Source organism: Electrona antarctica (assembly GCF_951216825.1).
Source record: "Electrona antarctica genome assembly, chromosome: 12".
In the NCBI taxonomy this organism is placed as follows: Eukaryota; Metazoa; Chordata; class Actinopteri; order Myctophiformes; family Myctophidae; genus Electrona; species Electrona antarctica.
The window spans coordinates 19,496,228-19,511,215 of record NC_136793.1 but is presented as its reverse complement, the minus strand read 5'-3'; the positions used below and the strand labels follow the sequence as shown (position 1 = coordinate 19,511,215).

The 14,988-nt window shown below is 43.5% G+C and overlaps 2 protein-coding genes across 2 annotated transcripts; one reads left to right on the top strand and one right to left on the bottom strand.

The window, feature by feature from the left end:
• Positions 1 to 1,378: 1,378 nt before the first annotated feature.
• On the bottom strand, positions 1,379 to 4,972 carry gpx8 (glutathione peroxidase 8 (putative); the record flags this gene model as incomplete). Its single annotated transcript, XM_079516118.1, has 3 exons — positions 1,379 to 2,709; positions 4,333 to 4,594; positions 4,766 to 4,972. The coding sequence occupies 3 exons, from the start codon at positions 4,970 to 4,972 to the stop codon at positions 2,543 to 2,545; spliced, it is 636 nt and encodes a 211-aa protein (XP_079372244.1). The 3' UTR covers positions 1,379 to 2,542.
• A 980-nt stretch (positions 4,973 to 5,952) lies between these two features.
• LOC306933979 (cell division cycle protein 20 homolog B-like) lies at positions 5,953 to 11,900 on the top strand. Its single transcript, XM_079516368.1, is given in 10 exon segments — positions 5,953 to 6,004; positions 6,544 to 6,595; positions 6,958 to 7,074; positions 7,556 to 7,791; positions 7,996 to 8,090; positions 8,784 to 8,859; positions 8,861 to 9,013; positions 9,200 to 9,325; positions 10,792 to 10,915; positions 11,346 to 11,900. Coding segments are annotated over 8 exon segments (972 nt in total). The 5' UTR covers positions 5,953 to 6,004; positions 6,544 to 6,595; positions 6,958 to 7,037; the 3' UTR covers positions 11,471 to 11,900.
• Positions 11,901 to 14,988: the final 3,088 nt, after the last annotated feature.

The window sequence follows — 14,988 nt, the reverse complement described above, 5'->3', positions numbered from 1 at the left end:
CTTGACTACCATTCTATGTTCGTAAAAGTGCTCTAAACAAACATTAAAAGCCCATAGACATGGTTGCCATATGACGTAATTCCGAAAGCGGGCTGGTGCCCCTCAAAAATATATTCAAATGGGGGTGGCCTTGCATGAAAATGTTTGGGAATCACTGTTTTATTCCAAGTTGATGGTGACAGTGTGGCAGTGTACCGCCGCTGGCTGTGTGATCTGATTGACAGCTGTCAGCTACACTCCTCACTGCTGCTATCTGTTTGCTTCAGGCACCAATGTTGCTGCCAGTACATTTTTTTATTCCACGTTACATCACATACAGCAAAACTGTCAATATCACATTTGAAAGTGAGGTAAGTGCATTGTGTCAATAAATTAATATTTAATACATAAACACCTAAGCTTGTGACTGTTTGGGAGGCAGTGTAATGTTAGCTGACGTCACCACTTGCCAGCTCGCATTGCTCTGCAGCCTAACTAGTTGCCTATCTGAAGTCTTCACCCTTCGTACGTATACTCGCAAGCTATTCTCACGGCCAGAACTCACACCCACGCAACAACAAAGTAGCCTATATATGAAGAAGATCATATGGTTCAGATTTGTCACTTATAGCACAATTCACAGTGGCTCTGGTTAGTGTCTGCCCTGAGACTGCATGGGAGGTCTGGGTTCATGCCTGAGACTTACCAAAGTTTAAAAATGGTACCCAACACCTCCATTCTTGGCAATGAGCATGCATGGCTGAAGGTCATACAAGCATCATGTCCAAGGGGTGAGCTGCCTCACGCTATATGGAAACAGGACCACATGGCTATAGCAAACCATTGGTACCCAATGCTACTTAATGTGCAATGCAACCTGTATGTTTCAGACCCAGCTTCAAAATCTTTGAGAAGAGGCTTCCTTTCTGATGCTCCTAACGCTGGTGATGTCCAAACAGAAGGCTGTTATCTTGAAGCAGCCCACCATGAAATGGTTAGTTTTAACAATAAATAGTTTCCTTCATTTAAATACCTGTAATGTAACATTTCAGGCTTGTAACATACCTGGCCTAATATCAGCCTTTCCTCTTGGGTGGCTGGAAGGCAGTGTCTCGTTAGCTGGTGGTTTGTGTTTACCAGCTTACCTGCTGCTGCTCCTCCAGCTGTTCATAATAAGTCCACCTCAACAATTTGATTGATTTCAAACGAAAGTTTTAAACTTTGGCTATCCTCAGTAATAGTATCTTGTCATGATGAGGCAGTAATATGTTAGCTGGCTGTTATTACTAGTTCAGCAGCTAGCTACATACTTCCATATCAAGGCATCTGATCTGACATTTTGCTAATATTCTGAAGATTCATTCACATTTGAACAGAGTAACTGTGATTATAATAATAATAATATTTGAAAATACTTTTATTACAGAATAGTTGTTCAAAACTCTGAGATCAAATCAACTATTCTATAGTGATTCACCTCATGAGGGTTACTGTGTCAAAATGCATGGTATACGACATGTAATTAAATGTAAACAGTGGTTGTAGAAACACAGGTTTTGGCAGTGTATAAAACTTCGTAAGGACCACTTCACAGTGGTCACCATCTTTATCCTTTTGGTCATTTTTTCTTCATCTGGTCCATTTTATACACCTTACAACTAAGGGTAGGGTCACTTTGATTCTTGTCGTTTGTTGCCGCACATCTTTCTGTGTATTGTGCACCCCTTGCGTTTGTGTTCTATCTATGCGACAGGGTGCCTCCAATAAAAAAGTCTGTTTGAAGCAGATAAATGCTCGAGACAGTTGCTGCTTTCCCCCTCTGTCCAAACGGATGAGTCGAAGACGGACCGGCCTGGCAATGCCAAGACAGAAAACACTGCAAGCTGCTCCTTTTTTTTGGCTGCTCTGGCTGCACAAAACAGGCGGCCGCACACAACCTGCATTTATCAACCTGCGGCCATAGTTCGGTGTGAGCGTACCCTAAGCACGCATATCCAAAAGATAAAATCTTTAGAGATCTTTAGATAAAATAGAAAATTAAGAGTCTGCACACTGACTCATGCTTCCATATTTCATTTATTCTTTTACGTTTAAGTGTCTTTACTCTTCCTCAGCTCAGTGCTAAAACGCTCAAAATGTCACTAGTAAATCAATAAATAATTAATTAATGAGCATGAATTAATGAGCATGATCCAGAGCCAGTGTGCAGACTCTAGTCTACTGTAACCTTTCTATTTCCATCTTATACATAGGACAGACAGTCAGACAGCCAGACACACACACACACACACACGCGCGCGCGCGTACACACACACACACACACACACACACACACACACACACACACACACACACACACACACACACACACACACACACACACACACACACACACTTCTTTTTTTCTCTTCCTGGTCATAAGCCAACTGAAGTCTTTACCACGCAATCCACTGAGCAGGAAACATCTCACTGTAATAGCCCAGTTCAAATTCTATAGTGTCCGTACTGTAAATGGAGGTGAGTCCAATCCTTCCAAATAGCTCCACATCAGGGAGGAGATGCATCAAAACTCCTCCCCTCTTCTCTTTAAAATTATTTCACGGACGAGCATCGAGGCTTCTTGACGCACACTCTCAATTGGCTCGTCAGCTCGCCAGAACCGTACCACATTACCCTCCGGATTAACTAGAAACTTCCAGAAGTTCCACTTCGGGATTTTCCGCACGGAATCTGCAAAACAATGGCAACACAGGACATTCATTCATTACACTCCACTTCACCTCTTAAAACCTCATTCAAAATAGTTGATATATTTTACAAACTTGTAGACCTTCACCAAATCTTTGCCTATTTTCTGATGAATTGGAGGACCCTGATGTAAACAAGTCTTAGTGCTTTTCAAGGTTTCGTCCTCGAAGTAGCAGTTTTTGTATTGACATGTGCTTTTGTTTGAAATGTACCCATTCTACATATTGTGAAATAAAAATTTCAATCAATCAATCAATCAATCAATTCACCTATTATGACCAAATAGGGACGCTAGGGTGCATGTGGTTAAAGTTGGCTGGTGCTTTGTGATTGTAGTGTGGTTTGGCCCAAATATTCACATATTCATATCTGGGATCAATAACTCAAACAAAACAAGTGTAAATAAAAAAGACATGCACCTCCGGAAACCAAAATGGATGTGACCTAGTGACATAACAATAGAAGGATCGACAGTACACACACCAAAAAGCTCCAGTTAAAATCAATGCCCCTCGCTCTATACTTCCTTTCCCACATTCTCTTTGCCGAAAATAGCTGATTTACAAGCTCACAATCTGTTTTCACCCAAAGATTGGGTGTATTATGTCTGAAGACTTTTTTTTATTAGACAAAATATTCAAAAACGTCACAACTAAAAGGTGGAGGGCTATCAAACTTATTCCAGACATCAAGGGTCTCCTTAATTTTGGTGAATCTTTATTAGACAAAATATTCAATAATATTACAATTGATGTTGGTGGAGACGTGCTACTACCCTGGTGTTTGGTGCAAATGTAACACCCAGGAATCAAACCTGGGTCTCCCGCATGGAAAGCCAACATCTTAATCACAAGCCGAAGCCCGAAGGGATATCTCTGACTTGGAGGAGATATTAGACTTTTAGGCCATCAGGCTGAGGTTGTGACCCGATCCGGGTCACAACCACTAACATCTTAACCACTAATCCAAAGGGATAGCCCTATGATTTAGGGGAGATATTTGACTTTTAGGCCATCAGGCTGAGTTTGTTAGCCACTCTGCTACACAGTCTTTGACATATCCACTGCACCTTAGTGATCTTATTGAATTTGTTCCAATGCCCCCCACCACAATTTTACCAAAATGCTAATGGTAAGCTGTAGTAGGAATCTGGAATGTGGTAACCAGACAACCTGCCTGGGGCAATTTGCATTGCAAAGGCAGTAGGCAGATAAATCTGGCTAAGCAAGGCTAGGAATTTGGTGTGACAGTTTTAATTGTAACTATTAACTAATAACTTAACTATTTGCAAATTTCACTTAAAGTGACATTTGCAAATAGTTGTTGTTATAAACTTGTGTTGTGACTCGTGACAATACTGAATATGAAATATTAGGCCTAACTGTGATGGTCAAGTCTCACATTCTGGCCTGTAGATTCATCTTCAGTTAAACAACCTATGGCTACACAAAATTTACAAATCTATGTTTTTTTAATAATCCATAAACTGTGTACAAATAGTACCTTTTCATAGTTAAATTAACACTCATGTGAGATAGATAGGCCTACTCATGTCAGTGAGACTAATGTGAGATAAGAAGAACTTAAGGATGAATGACAACTGACCTGTGAGGAATTTAAAGGCAGGGTCAGCTTCAGAGCCCATTATTTTGATCTTGCTGAAGAAGGGGAACGTGATGCCATACGTGGACTTGGCGAACGCTTCGATGTGAGGACTGCTCCCTGGTTCGGTTTCTCCAAACTGGCCGCAGGGAAACGCCAGGACGTTGAAGTGAGACGTTCCCAACTCCCTGTGCAGCTCCTGCAGAGAGCGGTAGTTCATCTCTGAGTGCTCGCTGTAACTCGCCACGTTTACAACCAAAGACGCCTGTGTGAGAGGAAAAACACAGGAACTTTATTTATAGCAAATACAAGTAATCAGACTATTGCATCTGCGCAGATAAACGTGGCTGCCTGTCAGTAGGCCTATTCATGATTTTTAAAAAGATACGTTTGGGCTAAGCCTCCTCCTACGAAGTTGCTGATGATGTGGACTTACTTTACCGCGATACCTCTCCAAGGAAACCGTTCTCCCCTTTGCGTCTTTCACCTCAAAGGAATAAAAATCCTTTTGCTTTGTTGGCTTAAAGAGCTGGGTATGCAGAATAAATAAACAACCCATGCCTACTGTCATACTCAAAAGAACCGTGAACACTTTTTCTTTTCGTTTCGAGGGCTTGGTGGGATAACCCCCTAAAGACTCCATCTTGGAGGGGGAAGAATGAAGGTTTACTTGGCACTTTGGGGGACGGAGCTGCTCAAGTGATGGGCGGATCAGACTGCTCCGGCCCATCAGGGTCAAATTTCACAACAGACAAAATCTAAATGATGTACTGTACTGTATAAGTTATACAATTCACCTACACCTACAAAACCTATAGTGTTGTTTCCCCATTTATTTTTCTCCTCATCTTTCTCAGGCATATTATATTGACACGCCTCAGACATCATACAGGCGCTTCAAGAGTCGGATCGTGCGCAGGGGGCTCAGCAGCAGACAGTGGCCCGTTGCAAGTACCCCATTGGCCACTGAGCGGCAGCATTTCCCCTGCCGTGAATATGACGCTGTATGTCAGAGGCTGGCGTTAGATTCACCACCAGAGGGCGCTCCAACGTCGAATGCACTGCAAGGTGTAACCCTAACAGAAGGAAGTATTCAAGGTATCTTCACATCATTGATTCACTCACACACCCGTTCTTAAAAGAGACTGAACTGAACTGTTTTTTTGTCCTTCTCTCTCTCTCTCTCTCTCTCTCTCTCTCTCTTTCTCTCTCTCTCTCTCTCTCTCTCTCTCTCGCTCGCTCTCTCTCTCTCGTCACCCTTCCTTTCCCCCTTAAACACAAAAAACAAGCATAGCCTATATTGAAAGTGGTGTAGCCTAAGTGATTATTATTTTGTGTTAATTGCTTTTATTCATCACATAAACAATACAATCACAATTAACAATATATTGTAGTATGGCATTATGAATACAAATAAAATAATAAACATTTTTATTATTATTAATTTTTTCGTATATTCTCCAGCTCGTTAACACATTGTGTAATAACTAACAATTTGCAAAACTATTTGAAAACTGTACACTTTGATAGAGTTCATGTGTTCAGATTATAACAGGCTTCGTGTCATTCTGGCATATCAGAAACACCGCTAGAGGCTGGAGACACTGTCGCACGAACAAACATTTCATCCTGCATCACCAGAAGCCTACCTGAAACAGGGACTTCCCGAGAACAGGTTGGTAAAGCTCCCATATGAAAGTGACTGCAAACCGGCCACTGTAGTTACATTTAGTTCACATGTATAAGTATTTTATTTTAATTTTATTTACAACATATTTTCATCTGCCGACTGCCGTCCATTTGTCAGGACGACAGCTAATGATAAATGTAAAGGGAGGGACTACTAACACAAATTCATGGGGTCAGGTAAGGTCTTTCTCTCTTTCACAGAGAAAGCTTATTGCTTGAACGCAATGCGATGAAAAGGTGCAGTACAAACAGAAACAGAGATAATCCGCAGAGGATTCATTTTAGCACTTTCATAGAATAAGGAAAACTAAGATTAAGACTAATTTGTATTGTAGTCTACATCAGAACGTATTCGTCATTTAGATCTGAATAATCAGTCCATGTGTGTTTGACACCACACACGTTGTGCTGTTTTAGTAGCTCATGTGGTGTAACACCCTGTACCCCACCTTTCCAGATCTGAAGAAATATGAACATTTAGAAAAAAGACAGAAATCTCATGCTGAACAGAATGATATGTTGCAGGAATGGGTGTGGACAGCTGCAGAGCAGCAAAACAGAACTTCATCAAGCACTGGTACAATAATTTATGACGTTTCTCTCTGCTCTTCAGCCCAAATGATGATGATATTTTTGTATACATGAACACAAACAAAAACATTACATGCAGGCACGCATGCACACATATATAGATATACAATATTGACCTGATGGCAGATGAATAAAACACAGATTAATAAAACAAACTGATTTATGCAGTTACGGTCATATCCAATGTATCACCTGATTCTGACCCAGTTAGAAGATTGAGTTTGTAATGGTGTGTGCGTGTGTGTGTGTGTGTGTGTGTGTGTGTGTGTGTGTGCGTGCGTGCGTTCGTGCGCGTGTGGATGTGCACGTGTGCTTGCATGTGTATGTGTTCATGATGTTTAACTGCAGGCTGTGATGACATTGAAAGTAACGATGTGCGACCATTTGATGTGCTGAGTCGCGATGGTGTGAACCCACGGCAGACAGTGATGAAGATGGCTGCACCAACATTGCTGAATGACTATTGTATGAGAACAAGTGCAATAGCATACAAAGATCTTAATTTGAAACTGATTTTACTGTGTATATGCATACAGTACACACATGTCTAGTTTACAAGTTTACACATCACGTATTAATACCGTTGGTTAATTTCATGCACAACATGATACAGCATTATTAGATAACCAGCTAAATTAATCAGGGCCTTTCAGTTAAGTCAGACATAGTGTTTTAGTGTATGATGTCATTCAAACAAACTGTGAACAAAAACTAGATTGAATAGAAATCCTAGCTATAGTTTTAATGTCTGACACTACCGCATATTATGCATGTATTCGTTTCTTTACTGGCCATCTAAGCAAGGGTTTCATGCTGATACCCTCTAGTCTCACTGCATGTGCAGCAGGAACTCCCTCTAAATTCCCTCTCAAATTAAGGTGACAGAAACACTCCTCTATATGGATACTGATTTCTTGGTCTCATTTTCCCATCTCTTCCATTACAGACACTAACCTATTAAGCTGCAGTGCTAATGGTATGATAGCATTAGCTCTGGGGTCCTCTGTTTACCTTTGGAATTCAGAAGCCTGCTCCCTGGAGGGATATTTGCATCCAAGACCACCACTGCTCACCTTGGCACAACCAGGCCGCTCATGTCATCAGAGGCAACTCATCTCATCTCTTTGCTGGAGTGGAGATGGGAGAGTTCTCAGCATTGGAACCAGGCAAGGGGAGATTCAGGTAATGGATTATGGGGGTTTAACCATTTACGCTATAGTTCATGTTTAAATTAAAAAAATTGGTGGTATCTTAGTCATATCAAAGATGCAACATGAATATACTTTTGTAGTTTATGGTTCTCACAAGCATAAAAGGTTATGGTAAATGTGTTTGAATCTATCGAACAATGGTCTGTGGTTTGTGTCTTTCCTTTTGACCTTTCAGTTATGGGACGTGGAACAAAAGAGCAAAGTGAGATGTCTGCAGTCACATGTGGCTGTGGTCGGCTCTCTTTCCTGGAAACAACACTTACTGAGCAGGTGTGTGTGTGTGTGTGTGTGTGTGTGTTTGCGTGCATGCGTGTGTGTGTGTGTGTCTGTGTTTGCGTGCATGCGTGTGTGTGTGTGTGTGTGTGTGTGTGTGTGTGTGTGTGTGTGTGTGTGTGTGTGTGTGTGTGTGTGCGTGCGTGCGTGCGTGTGTGTGTGTGATATCAAGAATTAAAGAGATCAATTTTTAAATGAAGATGATGGGCCTGGTCGGGCCTGGCAGCATGTTGCTGGGCCTGGCAGTGTGTCGTGGGTTCGAGTCCCAATCCCGACGACCTTGCTGCGTGTCTTCCCCCCATCATCCCCCCATCTCTCTCCCCGTTTCCTGTCAACCTGTCATCTATCAATAAAGCAAAAAGCCCCAAAAATATCAAGATGCAATTATTAATTGGCTCAATTTGGGAGGTGTTTATTTAACTCTGGGAGTGATGTTGATTAATTCCTATTGTTAAATGGAGTTGGTACAACATAATGTTCAGGAGGATGACTATGTCTTCAAATATAAAGATTGTTTTACCCTGCTTCCCCTCCCTCTATCCCCGTGCTCCATTCTTGGTTAACTCCTTGGGAAACACGCCTTGATCAATCACCATATGGTAACCTAAATCAAGTCCTCAAAAAAAGAAGTGACAATATAGTTTTGAAAATGTTTGAAAATGTTATAATCTTTGTTTCCCAATGTGATAGTGGCTCTGTTCTTGGACATATCCACCACCACGACTCCCGGGCCCCTAAAGCTTTGGTAGGTATGGCTGTTCAGGAGGGGGGGGGTGTGCAGTCTGGAGTGGTCACCAGGAGACCAGTGGCTGGCCAGTGGCTCCACAGATGGCCTCCTCAGCATATGGGACAGCGACATCGCAGGACACACAAGGAAACCTCAGCCAGTCGCCACAATGAAACAACCCAGTGCTGTTAAGGTCAGTTATTATAGTGTTTCATAATGGAATGTGATGATGAAATGAGTCTTTTGCACACCTACAAAGGGACAGGAGAAGACCAAGCGTTGATCCAAACTTCAAATCTCATTAAATACTTTAATGGGAATATAACAACGTTTCGGTCCATTAAGACCTTCATCAGGTTATCTCTCTCTGTGTGTGTAGGCAATGGGATGGTGTCCATGGCAGAGAGAGCTGGTTGCTACAGGAGGCGGATGGAGAGATGGAGACCTGAGGATCTGGGACATCCAATCAGGGACCTGCATGACATCAGCCCACACAAATTCACAGGTGCCTAAATACCATATTACTAGGAAAATTAAATGATGATGATAATTATAAGGATTTGTCTTTCTTCACCTAGCTCATACATGGGCAACTGGCGGCCCCCCCTGGCCGCCAGTTGCCCCCACCTTCACTTAATGTGGCCCGCAGGTTAATATCCAAATATTGATATAGTATTTATTTTATTATAGAATATTTATAGAATTTTATTGTCTTATTTATGTCCATTGTATTTGTATTTAGTTCATAAAGTTAACATAACTAGGCCTATAATTAAAGGCATTAGAAAAGCGTTTGGAAATTATAAAAAAATGTAACTTTTCAAAAATAGCAAAAATAGCCGATCTACACGCTCAAAACGTGTCGCAATGCGGCGCGTTTTGAGCTCGTAGATCGGCTATTTTTGCTATATGTAATGTGGTCCTCTGGAGTGAGTGTGGAAATATAGTGGCCCTCTACATCGTCAAAGTTGCCCACCCCTGATATAGCTCATTATAATACACATAGTCTGACCCAACTGACCAACTTATTTGCAAGAACTGATAATAAACATGAGCACATTGAGAAAATACAAGTAACTAACATACTATTATTATTACACGGCTGGGTTGAATGCTTGATTCTGATTGGTCAATCGCCAAATTCAGCGGTGTGTTATTTCTGGATAATGACGGACCACTGCCTAATCAAAGGCTCAGAGCACCTGGCTGCAGCCGCTGAGCTGCTTGGATTTTATGCTGTACCCAACATGACACAGCCATGTAAACTAACACACAATGTCATTTAACAAAACAACATGCTTTAAAGGTATATTCAGTGATTTGACTTAATTCAAATATCACTTATTTTTTCTTTTTTTCTGGATAATCCTCCCTACTATAGAGTGTGTTGACCATATAAGGAGTTCCTCCCTGTCCCCAGTGAGCCCCTGGGGTCAAAAAACCCTAGTTTCAGTTTTGGTAGCGGGTGGCAAAACCTTCATCCAATCAGGATGAGAGGGGCCTTCCTCCAATCATGATCGAGTGGGGGCGGGCCTTGGTGCACATGCTGTTGGCCTGTTGCACTTCCCCCCCACTGTAGCATGTGCACATTTTACCGGGGTGGTTTTCCAAATCACCCAAATCACTGAATGTTCCTTTAAAGAATGTTTTTTGCTCTACCCGAAAATTGATTCCATTTGATCAACACTCACTTAATTGTTTCCGAGGCGACTCGTTGCCTCTGCGGGGCCAACTTGGAATACTTTCATTACCGTAAGCAAGGCAATACTTTGTTTTGTTGTCACTTTTGGGTCAATTTATTAATTTGTGTTAAGTAGCCATGTAATAAGCAGGATAATGTCTGGCTAGGTGGTCATTGTTGGGAGATAATTCACCTTCAGGGTGATCAACCACCTCCGCTTCACGTCGGTGGTTAATCACCCTGAATTATCTCCCAAATCTAGCCAGACATTATCCCTTATGTAATTGCAGATCTGTTCCCTACTGTGGGCTGAGAAGAAGAGGGCCCTGTTTACAGGCCATGGTATACCCCATCATGATATCACCTGCTGGACCTGGGACTTCCCTTCCCTCAGCCAGAGCTACCAGTTGTCAGGTTAGAGACAGAAATACCTACCAACTGACACTTTTCTTGCCTACATATTATGTCATAAACACACAAGTTCTCATTTTCAAACCACTGTAACAGCGCTCACAGAAGTAGGACAATAAACATAGTAGGGAATCTCAATAAGTCTCAGTTCTTATCTTATCTTATCTCTTATCTTCTTATGGGGGGTTTTATTGTATATCTATCTCCCTGCTCTTAATGTTTTATGATGGTGTTTAATCGTGCCGAGCAGGGAGAAAATGCAGCAGAGCCGAACGCCAAGATAAATATCAAATACACACTTGTATTCTCATTCAATACATATTGGTTAAATCTATTCGTGAGTTGTCTGACTGAACCCCTTTTAACTTCTTTCACTGGGAAATACAACATCTGAATGTCACCTAACCAAAACTATATTGTTGTGGTTTTGCAGGTCACTCACAGCGTGTGCTGCACTTGGCCTTGAGTCCCTGTGGAACTAAGATCATCTCTGCAGGAGCTGACTGCTGTGTCCACATATGGGACTTTCTCCACTGGGCCCCTGAATACAAATACTGAATAATTTTATCGAGTCAAACCTTTGTTATTAAACTGTTGTCTGTGCACCCTCCCGCAACTGGAGGGTGTTTATTTATTGAACACATGCTGCTCTCCAGTCCACTGCCCATACACACACATCTCAACTCCTCTCTCACCTGATCTCAGTGATTTGAACTGGCAGCAGCCTTTTATACCCAGGTGACCCATTGGAATGGGGGTGTTTCTACAAACGACAACCATAAGCAACACTAAAACACACCACAAGACTCCCCTCTGCCATTCTGACTTGGTCCAGCCCAATTATACTGGACAGAATAGCACCACTTGAACAGTAACTGTTAAGATTCCAATATACTCACTCAACATTAACAATACCTACAGTATCTTACACTTCTATACAGTCTCTGTTTTGCACTCATTCCTATTATACACATTGCACTATATAGCTCTGCCCAGAGCCAAGGCTCTGGCTCTGCCTATCCTGATTACCACCAAACATTTCTGTCCCCAGGTGGAACTAATTAGCTGTTGAGTGAGGAAACAATTAAAAATGTTTAGTAGTTATGTATGCAATCAACAATAAAATACAACTGTGCAAATTATTAAAGTGCCAATACTTAAAGTGCCCATATGCTCTGCAAATATTGTTCAATTGAAAAAGGTTACATTTCATTTGCAAGCATAGTAAGTCTTCTCTGTTACAGTATATAGGCTATGTACTGTATGTGGTTACACTTCTCACGGTCTTAACACAGATGACTTGAATTGCATGTGGTCATGACAGGAACCCCCCCCCCCCCCCCAACTCTACAGGAAAGGTTAACTATGACAACTTCATTCTGTCTATAATAATGCCGGTGCCTTGATGAATGTCTGGCGCTTTGGCATGGGGCGTCAGATGGGGGGGTCAGATCAGAATCAGAATCAGAATCAGAATCAGTTTTATTGTCACATCACAGGTTTACAAGGTAAAGAAGTGGGTGAAATTCGTTTTTGTACATCGTTCCCATCGCAACGTTAATTTCCATAGAAAGAAGAGGGGGGGGGGGGAGAAGAGGGGTGGGGGGCAGGTGGGAAGGAGATCAAAACAAGAGAGCAACAGAATCTACATATTTACAAAAACCTGAGATAATAATAAAAAAAACTAACTAAGGTGCCTGAGCATAGCAGCAATGTATGTATACTGTGCATGTTATACTTATACTGTGCATATACATATGGACGTTAAGGTGCTTAGAGAAAAAAAAGCAATAACAACACAACAAGAGCAACAATAGAAAAACAAAAAGTCAGTGCGTTGTACATGGGATTAAGGTGCAAAAGGTCAGTGCGTGTCCACCTAGGGTGGACTGACCCTAGTATAATCCGCAGGTAGCTCCATGAGGGAGTGCAACAAAAAGTTTGGTGTGTCCGAGGGGGAGCTAAGTCCAAGTCCAAGTCCAAGTCATTGTCCCTGGTATAATCCACAGGTGTGTTCAGGAAGAGCCAGAAAAGTTTTTGCACTGCCTGCTGTCAGGCTGCTGAACAAGGCTTATGCCTCATTCAGCATCCTGACAGCAGCCGGATTAAAACTGCACCAGAGCCTGGTGGTGGAACTCTTGATACTGCGGTAGAGCCCCTTGCCCGGTCGCGGTCGTTGTAGGGGTTTGAACAGTCTGTGACTTGGGTGGTGCTTGTCCTTGATGATGCGCTTGGCTTTGACCACGCACCGCCTTTTGTACAGTTCCTGGAGCGCTGGGAGCTCGATTCCCATTATCCGCTCTGCCGATCGCACTACTCGTTGTAGGCTGATCTTTTCTCGGGCAGTGCAGTTCCCGTACCAGGCCGTGACACAGCCTGTTAGGATGCCTTCAACAGAACTGTTGTAGTACAGCCTGAGGATGCGGTTTCCTACTCCGAGCTTCTTCAGGCGGCGGAGCCAGTACAGTCGCTGCTGAGCCTTTTTCCTCACGTGTGTGGAGTGCGTCTCCCATTTGAGGTCTTCCTCGATGTGTACTCCGAGGAACTTTAACTCGCTGACCCTTTCCACTGCAGCACCGTCGATGAGGATGGGCGCATGGTCTCTCCGCGGCCTCCTGAAGTCCACGATCAGTTCTTTGGTCTTGTCGACATTAAGAGAGAGGTTGTTCTCCCGGCACCAGAGTGCCAGTGATTTGATCTCCTCTCTGTAGTCAGACTCGTCGTTGTTGACGATTCGGCCTATCACTGTCGTGTCGTCCGCGTACTTTATGATGGTGTTGGAGACATGTGTGGCTATGCAGTCATACGTGTACAGGGAGTAGAGGAGAGGGCTCAGCACGCATCCCTGGGGTGCTCCGGTGTTGAGGGTCAGGGGGTCGGATGTGATGCTGCCCATTCTCACCACCTGATGTCGGTTGGACAAGAAGTCCTGTATCCAGTCGCACATGCTTGGGTGTAGCCCTAGGTCTCTGAGCTTTTTGTCAAGTATTGCTGGGACAATTGTGTTGAATGCTGAGCTGTAGTCCACGAACAGCATACGTACATATTTGTCCTTCAGCAGCTTGTTGTCCATGTGCGAGAGGACGGTGTGGAGAGCCATGGCAATAGCGTCGTCGGTGGATCTGTTTTTGCGGTATGCATACTGCCACGGATCCAGCGAGGCAGGTAGCGTGGAGCTGATGTATTCCCTCACCAGTTTCTCGAAGCACTTGCTGACGATCGGGGTGAGAGCGACAGGTCTCCAGTCGTTCAGGCATGTCACTTTGGCCTTTTTGGGAATGGGCACAATGGTTGACATTTTGAACCCTGCAGGGACCACAGCCTGGGAGAGGGAGAGGTTAAAAATGTCAGCGAAGACACCCGCCAGCTGGTCTGCACATGCCTTAAGGACCCGGCCTGGAATCCCATCAGGTCCGGCTGCCTTGTGGATGTTGACCCGTGCGAAGGCTGTACGCACTTCTCTCTCCGAGATGGTTAGAGGGTTCTCCTCTGCTGGTGCTGCTGATGGCCCCGCTTGGCTGCCGCGGTTGGGGCTGATCTCAAACCGGCCGTAGAAAGTGTTCAGTTCGTTGGGGAGGGAGGCAGGCGGGTTCACCTCGCTTCTGGTTCTTGTTTTGCAGTCTGTCAAGGTGTGTACCGCCTGCCATGTGCTCCTGATGTCGCCATTGCTGAGTTTGTCCTGCATCTTTTTTGTGTAGGCCTTTTTCGCCTTCCTGATGGCGCTGTTTAGGGCCGCGCGCGTCGTGTTGCGCGTTTCCACGTCGCCAGATTTGAAACCAGCATCCCGTTCATGCAGATGTGCACGTACTCCGCTGTCCATCCATGGTTTCTGATTGGGATAGATCCGAACTGTCTTTTTTGGGACTATGTCATCTATGCACTTACTGATAAAGCCAGTGACTGAGTCTGAGAGTTCGTTGATGTTATTCCCAGCGGCGTTCTTAAACATCCCCCAGTCAGTCTGGTAGAAGCAGGATTGTAGCATAGCGTCTGTGTCCTCAGACCAGATTCGGATTTCCTTCTCAACGACCGGCTCCCTTTTTAGCCTCTGTTTGTAGGCATATGGAATGAATTCT